Raw genomic sequence first — 11,720 nt, 5'->3', positions numbered from 1 at the left:
GCATTGAGCCTGGGACGCACACTTTGATCTACTGATCTTTTCTACGCATGTTCATTTTCTTACGAAAAAATTGTCAACTACAAACACCAAAGAAGAGAAATAAAACAGTTTTTCATGATTTTCGAATGTAACATAAATTTATTTGAGAAAATGAATATACATTTTTGCATAAGCTATTGAGGGGGCGTGGCTAACTAAAGAATTCAAGGTGTGCCTAATAGATCAGTTGCGCCCGACAGAGTGTTAAGAACAATGTGTGCATCCTACTAGAAAAATTTATTGTATCAATCTTGACAAGATCTTAATATTATACTGATGGCATCAATATGAGCATGTTTCATACTGCATAAAGATTAAAAAGCAACACTGCAATAACAACATATATATGCAACATTGTATTCATCTTAAAATATTAATATTGACAATTCCTTACATTTTCAGCATTGCACCTATGCTGATGCCGTCAAGATGTTACTGATTTCATGCTGTCGCTGTCAGGGTTATTAGTACACAACGGAACAGGTGGAACTTTGTTGATAGTTATACATGCACAGAGTTCGTTATACCTAGCGTCCCTTGCTGTTATCTTCCTCCTTCGATACAGTTGATCGAGGAGCTCCGCATGCTGCACGTGGCGATGCAATTTTTAGGCTGTGTCAAGTCGGTTGCTTAGTTATTAGTGTGGAATATTATTGTTTTACGAATAATTTATAAATGACTGATAACGGTATTTGTTTATTAATATAATACTAGACTAGCCATATTGCAGACAATGCAAATAATAACAGAAATGTCTGAAAAAAAGGCTTTTCGTCCCTAGACTTTAAAACAAAGGACATGCAGCCCAGAATTTCGTATTATCATTTCAATCTTAAAGATAAATTCATGTTTTTTCCAGGCAATATTTTCAATGCTGACAGCCACTCGGAAATGGACTATTTTATTTATTACTATTTTTACTCTTTAATGTGCGATACAAACTTCCTAGTTAGGCATTTTATGTCTTTATAATAAAATTACCTAGAAGCATGAATTTAAAAATAAGTCAAGTATTCCACAAAACAAAGAAATTTTCATTTTTTCAATAAAATTGTAAGTACTACTAATAAAATATCTTTGTATGAATTTCCGATCAGATGTCAGCTTTAAGAAAACATTCTTAGGCTAGAAAATTCATCAGTCTTGAAGAACAGCAGAAATAATTAAAGAATGAAATTTAATTCTTGAGTTTGAAGTGAAAATAATACAAATAAATAAATAAAACACCTTGCCTACGTACTGATTTCATACTGTCATGACAAGATATCTTGTTTTCCTGTCATGACAATATGTATGTAAGATTATAAAAGCAAGATCATCTTGCCTAGAGCATGATTTCATGCTATCAATTTAACATTCTGACATTTTCCTGTCATGACAATATGTATGCAGCATTACAAAAGCAGCTTATTTTCCTGATATTATGCTGCATACACCTTAATAGTCAATATTGTGGCAGTACGCTGACAGCATAAAAGGAGTAACACAACACTACTGCGGCAGCATTGAGGCAAGATGATTTTTCCTGATATATTAACTTTTATGTAATACGGAGGCAAGATATTTTGCTTACTGGACATTTATCTACATTCAGGTTTCATAAGAGATTTTTCTTTTTTTGAAGTGTGAAAGGTCCCAGATAATCTAGGTGATCAATGTGTCAATTGCCCTCTCCCCACCTCTTGGATTTCATAAATATAATGCAAGTATACATTTCTGTAGGATAATGTACCCTGGAAATTTTTGAAAAGAAATCTCTATAAATCACAAAATTTTTAAGCTATTCATTTGTCAACATAATTAATGATCAAACTATCCGATTCTATAAAACTTTTAAGTGCTGTGAAGATTTATTTCGGAAAATTTTCACATATAATTTTCAAAACCTTTGGAAATAAAAAATTCTGCTGAAAAAATCACTCCTTTCCCTTCAATACACATTCAAAGAATGTGGTTTCATGTTGTTCAATACAAGCATTAAGTTAAGTGATAGGTTTCCCATAGACTATTATTTCATATACAGTAGAAATATAAGAATTTACTAAAGAAGAAATGTTCCACTAATTATAAACTTATTTACATTTCCTTTTTGAATCTGTTAGCTAAAGGTGTGAGGTAATGTGAAAATAACAAGACATATTTTACATAGGCAATTAATTGCCATAGGAAACTTATATAGCAGTTATTTTCCTTAGATTGTCTATTTCCTGAAGTGGCCATAATATTGTGCCCTTATGAAATCTCATAATTATTAACTAAATTTAGTCGAAAGATCATACAACTAAAATACACCATTTTATCGGACAGTACTTAATTTCAAAAAAATTTTCTACCCATGACTTAGGCTGTTAATGGATCCGCAAAGGAAAACTACTTGGGAATATAAAATTTTGAAAACAAACATAAATATCTAACTTAGGTGCAGTTTGGATAGATGCAGGGTGAAGTATCTCTCCACTTTTCAAAAAAATACTATGCTATCTCTCTCTCTCAATTTCAACTAAAATCTGTTCACTAACTTCTGAATACCACTAAAATCTACTTGGCTAAAAAATCTCAGATACAGTAGAATATTTTTATAACGCCGATCTATATAACGCAATTCTCTATAAACCGCACAACTTTTCAGAAGTAAACAATTGGTTTTTTAGTTTAAACAATCCCTTTGTTTTGCCTTGCTAACATAAAAATTGTTAGGAAAATTAAATTTTGAAACAGTTTTTCATCTTTCCAGCTTGATTCAAAGCTTTTAAACGAAAATCAATATTCACAGTAAAGAAAACATATCAGATGGCTCTTGAAAATGCAGAAGTTAAGCAAACTATGAAGCTGGCAGAAGTGCAGGATAATTCACTTTCTTTTAATTATAAAGCATATTTATTTGTGAATGATTAGTTGTATAATTAGTATTTTAATACTCATTGCAGATAGAACTCATTTTGAAGTACTAATAAATATATATATATATTCTGAAAATTTGTTTCAAAATTTGTGAAATAACCTATATAACGCAAAAGCTCTGGTCCCAAGGTGTGCGTTATATAACGGTCTTCTACTATAGATATACTATATTCCATCATTTTTTTAAATTAAAAAAAAAGAAAACAAAATTTACCTTTTAAGATTTAATTCTTTCAGATAGCATAAAAATGATTTTGAAGGATTAGAATTGCTATTAATTAATATACAATATTTCCATTAAAATTTAAATAGGCAGGTAAATTCGTAATGTTGACTCAGGCTAACCTGGAAATTAGAAAAAATTACTACTTGTAGGCACTTGGATCAGTTTACCGGAAGAGACGAATGAGCAAGGTGGTAGATAGCTGTAAGAGGGCTATTACTCTTCATTGAGGACTAATAAACTGACAAGGACTAGACTAGCTGGGCCCAGAGCCTGTTGCTGGTCGTCAATTTTTTCTTCTGTTACTATCAAGTACTAATTGCCGTTTAAATAGTAACAAGTGTTAAACCCTTGTATGATGTTTGCATAAGAAAATATAAATTACTTCTTTAAAAACTAGTTAATATCATTGTTAAATTAAAATGAAACAATGTTAAATGACTTACTTTTTCAAATTAAAAAAATCTTGGGGAGAGGATATGGCTCCCACCCACAGAGAGCTTGGCCATCCCTCCACTCCCCAAAGCAGAATACTACTAAATTTGCGACGTACGTCGCAGAACAGATGCCTGAGCTGCAGAACAATTCTGTTCAAATGAAAGAGGAGAACTCAGACAAATTTTCTGCACAAATTCTACATAATTGCAAAATCTCTGCAGAAAATCTGCAGTTTCAGCAAATTTTCTGCTAACATCTTCCAACTCAACACAGAATTTTGCACAAATTCTGCAGATTTCTTTAAATTAAAAGAAAATGTAAAATTCTCGGAAATTATAATTCTGAGGAAAGCTCGCAAAAGAGTTGAATTCGATAAGTCATATATATCTGCAGGAACTTTAGATTTACTTTGAACTTAAAGGAATGTGCAGAATTTGTGCAATATTCTGTCGAGTTGGAAAATATTTGTAGAAAATCGGCAGTTTCTGCAAATATTTCATACTCTAAATCTGAAAAGATTCTGATTTTTCTAGCGTTTTTGGTTTCCCTTCTCCTTATTTTTCCCAATTGATCTTGATCCACTGCACTTTCCTCCACAAAGGTATGTTTTGGAAACATGCCAACATTGAAACACGTCCATCGCAGAAAATTGTATGCCTTTTTTGAGATTTCAATCCTTTTGCATCCTGAAAATATTGCAATAATTTAGAAAGTTTTGAAGTATTTTATTATATGCTACCCTAATTCGACTTATTTTAATTATTGTTTTAGTAATTTATTTATTAAAATTATTTTAATTGTTCCTTCATGCCATGTAAAATTAACCAAAAAAAAAAGTGGTTTGGCACCAATGTTTGGATTTTTATATAATTTTGTATCTTACTATGCATTTTAAAAAGCATGTAAAATATTTCTGGAGAATCTCAATCAGTAAAGTTTTAAAAACTGAAAAAAAAAAAAAAAAAAAAAAAACCCTGTATGAAACGATTTTGATTTAGGGCTCCCGATTTGTAGAAAAGGTCGCGTTGGTTGCTTGTGCATACAATGATGGAAGCACTTGCAGAACAATTCTGGTCAAATGATTTTACTTTGCAGAACAATGTCAAGTATTTTACTTTGGGGGCCCCACTTTTACCACTGCATAAGGTGGAATGTGTTTCATATGTGCTATAAGTAAACCAAGTATACCTTTTAAAGGCATCTAAATATGAGCGTTAGTTGTTTGAGTTATAAAAAACATTATCACAAAATTTTTATTGAATAAAATTTAAAAATATATATACTTTCTTGAAATATTAATATAAATTAAAAAACAAAATATTCAAATATAAACTATTAAAAGAATTAACATTCACTTTTTTCCATTATAAAATTTTACATTCAATAAATGAAGAAGGAAATTATTATTGATTCTTACACATTCATTTAGCTTGATGACAGCTATACCTTTATATTTATAAGATAATAAATCTTGTATGTCAACAATAACAGTTTCCAAATATTTACCCATAAATTTCACTTTAACATTAAAAATTCCAGGATCCTCTGAAGAGCTGATTTCAAAGAAAATATTTTTCAATTGACATTTAGTTAAACCCTGAATTTCTAGCAATATACCTTTCTCATGTAATTTAGAGCCAGAATATATCAAAACCTTATTTTTTAAGTTACCATCTGATGTTCGTTTCCACGGAAATTTTCTGTGTATAAGTTTTTCTCCAAGTTTGAACTTTTCCAAACATACAGCAATGTATTTATTATAATAATCAAGCTTTTCAAAATAACATAACTGTTTTGATTTCAGTTTCTTTAGTATTTCTAATAATTTTTCTATTTCATTTTTACGACTAATTCTGTATTTCCAACGGTTCACTATGTCTTCAGCTATATCATTTAATATATCTTGATAGTTGTTTTTTATCGAGACATAGCCATTAAGTTCCAATATGTTTAAATTATACTGTAAAGCTTTTTGAAAAGAAGATAGTGTCTTCCAGTTTTGGAACTTTTCAGAATCAGTTGCATTGTAACCCATAGAATTGATCTGTTTTGTGAAAGAGAAACCTTCAAATTTTTTTGCCATTTCACTTGACATTTCCAAGTTTAAGAATTCTAAAATGCACTCTTGAGAAGGAAAAACCTGCATTAAAGTAATGAGCATAAATTTAGTTTGTAGATATATTTTTTCCTCATCATTCGTATCATCTTCAAATTTGTTGTTACATTTTAATGAAAGACACAATTCGGTAGATAAAATATTTTCATCTGTCTTTTCCAAAATATCATTAAGCAATTCAACATCAAATTCTTCCAAAACTTCGTGTAAAATGTCGGAAGAATCGGGCGCTAAGATATACTCATTTTTAGTCAATAATTTGTACAAAGAAATTAGTTCTCGTGGATTCAAATATACCTTGGGAGTAGTCATGAGTGCTTCGGAAAAGGGACATATATTAAAGTGATCTTCTAAATTACAAATATTGCATACCTCTTCAAAAAATGAGAGCAAATTTTCATGACAATCTCTAAGATATGGATTAAGACAAACTAAATGATCTTCAGAATATTCTTTTCCTACAGCAGCAAATTGTAAAAATTTTGCAATGAGCGAGAGCTTCATCCTATCCTTGTGACTTATATTATCATCAGGTAAACTATTTAATATTTCAAAAGCATCGGGTGCAATTATTATCGGATTGATAAAGCGATAATACACGAAATTCCCAACTATTTGATAGAGTTCTTTTTTGGAAGCATAGGGAAATTTTTTCATTAAAACTTCCTTTAATATTTTTGCCATATACATGATACCATATGGAAGAATATTTTGACTATTTATAATAGCATTACAAACTTTAACTGCATATGTCACTAACCTGTCAAGCAATGTGTTAAAACGATGATTTACTTCTGCATGGCAAAGGGCTTCCTCAACGGTAACATCGTATGGAAGTTCAGATTTTTTTCCAGATTCTATTTCTATTTCATTCTGCCATACTCTATATATATCTATAGGATTTAGACTATATAATAGAAAATTATCTTTCAAAATTAAGTGAAGCAGAGGTTGAAACAAAGTTTTCAAATTTTCTGGCTGATAAATTTTACGATATAAAGACAGTACGATCTTTACAACAAAACGATCATCTTTTATCATGTCACTCAATTTATCAACTTTGAAGATAATTTCTTCTTCAAGTGCTTTATGTAACAATTTTAAGAGAAAAAATTCTTCTCGTGGTGTAGACCCATAATTATAAATTGCAAAGACGACAGATTCCACAAAAGAATTTGCTTCATTAATTGGCAAGGCAATAATGAGCTTTGCTAAATAATTTGGATCTGTTTGCAACAAATATAATAAATTCTCGAATTTTTCAATAAAAACTTGATGCATTCTAGAAAAGTTGTTAAGATTTTTATCTGAACTCTCTTTTAATTTGTTTTTTTCCTTTGACTTTTTTTGAGATACAAGTTCTTCTAGTGTGATATAATTTTTAATTAAAAGTCCAATTTTTAGGTCCATTTCATCGAGTTCCTTTAAAAGATCTTGGTTGTAACGAATGATATGAATGACCTCACTTTGTAGGTTATGCAATCTTAATTCTTCAGAATAATCATCATTACTTATTTCTAGCATACATATAATGTTCCGAATTAGCGATAAAGAAGGGCTGGAAGAATGAGTTAAAAGTTTCAAATTTTGCTTTACCTTGAAAGCACGCCAGCAACGCTGAATCAGTTTCACTGATCTCAATATTTTTAAATTTCTGGCTCTTCGCTCAAGATAATTGCGCCGTATTACTGACATTTTCAGAAAAGATTGTATTTTACGTGCTGCATTTTCTTCGTTTTTTGATTTCAGTTCGGTAATTTCTCTTGAGACATTTTTCCTAATTAAGAAACCACGCACATGTGCCTGGAAATCAATGAATATGGCTCTTTGCTGAAGATATTTGCGTCGTATTAGTGACATTTTCAGAAAAGATTGTATTTTGAGTGCTGCAGTTTCAGCATTTCTTATCTTGAATTCTTTTATCCCTTTTATAACATTCTTCCTGATTAAGAACCCTCGAATATATGCCTGGAAATCAATAAGTGTTGCAACATTGTCTAAAATTGCAGTTAATTTGTGCAACATACACTGGATATCAGTGACATTTAATTTACCCCTTTCTTTTTTAAGCTTCGCTAAATATGTGTGATAAAACTCCGCTCCAAATTCATGCACCCTTTCATTACATATGTTTGCTTTCAGTATAGTGAAACAATCTAAATAATTTTCACCATCCAAAACCAAATCTAATTTAGATAAAAATTCTGTTTCATGGATCAATTTTTTGTTGCTGTTAACATTTGTTATAATAGCTTGTAAATCATATTGAGAAATAATTTCCGAGTTGCACTCAGCAGGACATTTAGCATATTCCTGAAAATATGTGTCTGCATAGCTCGAAACAATGCCAGTTAAATCCAAAAAAGGATGATTCAATGTACTCATAAACAACTCTATATCTTTAGACAAAAGTGTTGAATTTAACAATTTAAATATTTCTTGCAAGTTAACAATATCTATGCAACATTGAATAACATTTAAAGTTAAAAAATCTACAGAAATTTTAGAATATTTAAAATTGGTCGCATTTTTCAATTCTGCCGATTTTTTAAATTTTAACTTGGATAAATGAGTTAAATATGCATGCCCATTTTCTACTACAACATTTTTCAAAGCTGCATTTGGATTTAATAAGGCAGAACATAAGCTCTCTGAATTTTCTTGGCTGATTGCTATGTTAATAGCGATTACTGCAGCATTAAGATTAACATTTGTATGGCTTACTGTGCTATTTAAGATACATCGAATTTTTTTAAAAGAAGGAAGTTGAATTCTAGAATTTGTAAATTCCAGACTAACTGAATCGATCTCTTCATCAGAAAATTTTATTTTCCCCCATAAGTCTAAAATTTTAATCCCTTCACCAAATCTGTACAAATGCAAACTAAGTGCATGTATACAGTACACAGCTTTAGGCATATTCTTTTTTCCATATACATCAAATGCATTAGGATAAAATAGCTCTGGCAGTCCTACAGCGCTCATAGCTGCTATCCAGAGATTGATGTTGTCAATGTGATGGTATTGAAGACCCGAACGTCCATATATTTCCTCATCAACATCATATATTTTTTTCAACGGTACAATATGGGGAGCAATATGATTTCCTAGCTTAGCTAAAACAACCCCATTTCGTAGCCGTACTTCAAACTCTTTCACAGGCTTTACTTCTTGTTTCAAGCAATCCTGAATCCATAATCTTGCTTCTTCTAAATGACATAAATATTGATAAGCTGACTTTTTCAGCCGTATTTCATCTATCGTATGTTCTTCGCTCCAAGGCATATTTCTCGCGTTATTAAATCTTGTACGAATGTACACTGCCGAACGTACATTAATTTAAAACCAGGTTTAAAACGAAAAAACGTGCGATTCGCTTTTCGCGGTTCCAGAAATTCTGTCAAATGTCTGTGTAACGTCATTGAAGTTTAGTTGTTATTCATTCGATTTCAAAGAGAACGAAAAAGAAGGAAAGAGTTTCCGTGAAATTTTATTTTCACTATTCGTGTTTTGTTAGACTTCTCCACACACAAAAAAAAAACCTTCACATTCCCATGTACAAGAAAGTTCAAATAATTTACTCCCTTCAAGATAATTTAAAAATTGCGAAAAGTTGTTAAAAGCTTCGAGTAGCTCGTGAAATGAGGCGGAGGAACTTTTAAAAAGCATCCATTGAACTAACCAATGCCTTGAGGGGGAAACATAAAATTGATAATCTGTAAACGTAAACACTTCACAAATCATTCACATTACCTGTATACATTTCTTTTATCAAGTGATTTATCAGAAGTTGCTTTGCATCAATTGTAGAAAACTTTATTTCAAACAGAAACCTGTGATGTTTTTTACATGATAGATCTTATTTTGTATTGAAACATATGAATTACCTTATGTTATGGGGAAAAAACGAAAAGTTGTCATCGGAGTTGACGTTGGGACGACTAATATTAAATGCTTTGCCTACGATAGTAACGCTTCTGTCTTAGGTAGCACTTGTGAAAAGGTAAATATTTTCTCTTTGTAATATTCATTGAATGTACTGCTCGTTTTTTTCTTCTTAGAAACTTGCTCTACTTTTTTGGGTTATTTCTAATTATGCAACTATATTGAAGTAATGTTTGTCTTTATGCCTGATTTTGAATTACTTGATGTGTACTATGAAGACGTATTGGAGACCAAGTAGTCAAATGGCATGATAGCAGACAGACTGGAATTTCTAAAATTAATAAAAGCTTATTTTTTCATAAGTAAAACAAGGTATATTATTTAGCTGTCAAGTAACAACATATTCTTCACATTTATTCCAAAATTATTATCTTTTGCAATAGTTATTTTTTAATAATAACAGACCTGCCGACCTAGAAAAATGAAAAATTCTGCAACTATTTTTTCGCCGTGCAACATATCAAAATCACAGTAATATCTAACTTTGAGTACAAAAAAAATCCAATCAACTTATAGAACAACAAAATTGCATTGAATACTATGGAAAAAACGAATTCTTATTGTAATCAAATAAAAAACAACTTACAGCATAAGCATACACATCCAAGAAATTCAATCAAACGCATATTGCACCGGCTGATACCCATATCTAACAAAATTCTGAAAATCCATTGTCTCTGTGGTAGCTAATGTAAGAGTGCAAACACATTACTTGGCACAATGCCAAACAGCTCTTTGAACATAGAATCTCACCCTCGCTATAGGGGCCACAAATTTCTCAAACCATCCTGCTGAGGGGAAAGATTTGGAGTCGCCAACTGGGAACAATGTGTTAAGCGCTGCCACAGAGCAATCTATGGCTTCATGTTGAATAGCGACCGTGCGAAGGACAAACCAATTGCTGACTTGCGGTAGATAAAGATAGGTCGCAGTCCATTACGGAAGAAAATCCAAACCCGTCCACTCTTTTTTAATTTCTGACGGAAAATTAGTGGAATTCGGGAAAAAAATCCCAATAATCCGGTAATCTGGAAGCTACGGCAAAAACCCGGCATTGCTGGACTAAATCCAGAAAGTTGGCAGGTCTGTAATAAGGTCAAACTTTTAATTTTCTAAATAAATTTTTTACAGTGAAATCCCGTTACAACGACATCATGGGATCACAATTTTTGATCATAGTAACAGAAAATTTTACTTTGCAATACTTATTCAAGCAATTGGAATTGGGATTGAAAGTTTATTTTGTTGAAACATATTTTGTTTTATTGGTATTTGTTGTAACAAGTTTTCAGTATAGGGGTGTAAAATACCCAGGTATTTATTTTTATAGGTATACTAGCTTACTACCCGGCATTGCCCGGGTGCTTCTCAATGCAACATATCTTTTAGAAAATTAAATAGAGGAATTCTATCTAAATGACAGTAAAAACCTGCATTCACACCACTCTAGGCTCAAATTTTCAAAAGACTGTAAATAGCACAGAAAGTTGAGCATTTGCAGAAAAAATAGCATCAAGTAAAAACGAAAAAGCATGAGGCATGTTATCGGGGTTATGTCAACGATGTTCTTTGGTTCTGTCGTGTCCACTGGCACGTTGTCTGCGGTTGAAACAGACGAGCGGTACATCCATTGTCTTAATGCAGAGACAAATGATTGTCTTGCATATCTTGTGGGACAACCTTTTACGTGGTGCTTCGAATACGAAAACCGTTGTGCTGTGTTTGAAGGTTTTGTATACCTCAAGACATTAAAGCATGCTGTAGTACTCTTCACATACAATTTTATTCTGGAAAAAAAATCATGGAATGTCTTCCTAGAAAGAGTCGTGAGTAAAATTCAATGGCTTTTATCAGTTACAAATATATGCAAAATATGACACCGTTACAATATTTTCAGATATAAAAATCATTCTCAATAGCCCAAAAGCTAAACAGTTAGTCCACTGTACAGAAAATAAGGAATCCGGTCATTGTTGTTAATAGTCGTTAACGTTCCGTTTCACGGATTTTCTGGTGGTGTTTTTACTTTCAAGTTTTAGGTAGACTCAGTTTATAAGT

The 11,720-nt window shown here is 31.4% G+C and overlaps 2 protein-coding genes across 2 annotated transcripts in view; one reads left to right on the top strand and one right to left on the bottom strand.

Annotated features, from left to right (window-relative positions):
• Positions 1–4,952: 4,952 nt before the first annotated feature.
• On the bottom strand, positions 4,953–9,002 carry LOC129231068 (ras GTPase-activating-like protein IQGAP2). Its single transcript, XM_054865316.1, has 2 exons — positions 8,360–9,002; positions 4,953–7,405 (listed from the first exon to the last, which is right to left on the bottom strand). The coding sequence occupies exons 1-2, from the start codon at positions 9,000–9,002 to the stop codon at positions 4,953–4,955; spliced, it is 3,096 nt and encodes a 1,031-aa protein (XP_054721291.1).
• A 453-nt stretch (positions 9,003–9,455) lies between these two features.
• The window catches only part of LOC129231067 (putative glycerol kinase 5), a 59,926-nt gene continuing 57,661 nt past the window's right edge, over positions 9,456–11,720 (top strand). The window contains exon 1 of the mRNA XM_054865315.1: positions 9,456–9,720. Within this exon, the coding sequence (XP_054721290.1) occupies positions 9,613–9,720 (108 nt within the window). The 5' untranslated portion in view covers positions 9,456–9,612. The remainder of the gene's footprint in view (positions 9,721–11,720) is intronic.

The sequence above is a fragment of the Uloborus diversus genome, chromosome 10 (genome assembly GCF_026930045.1).
Source record: "Uloborus diversus isolate 005 chromosome 10, Udiv.v.3.1, whole genome shotgun sequence".
Taxonomy (NCBI): Eukaryota; Metazoa; Arthropoda; class Arachnida; order Araneae; family Uloboridae; genus Uloborus; species Uloborus diversus.
Note: the sequence above shows the minus strand (reverse complement) of the source record. Positions and strands in the feature narration are given on the sequence as shown.

What these genes read in the sequence shown, in the direction of transcription:
- LOC129231068 (XM_054865316.1), bottom strand. Translation starts at nt 9,002, where the DNA reads ATGCCTTGGAGCGAAGAACATACGATAGATGAAATACGGCTGAAAAAG. An exon ending in AGAAAATTCAGAGAGCTTAT is followed by an intron (nt 7,406 to 8,359) that starts GTTCTGCCTTAT and finishes TGAAAATGTCAG; the next exon opens with TAATACGGCGCAATTATCTT.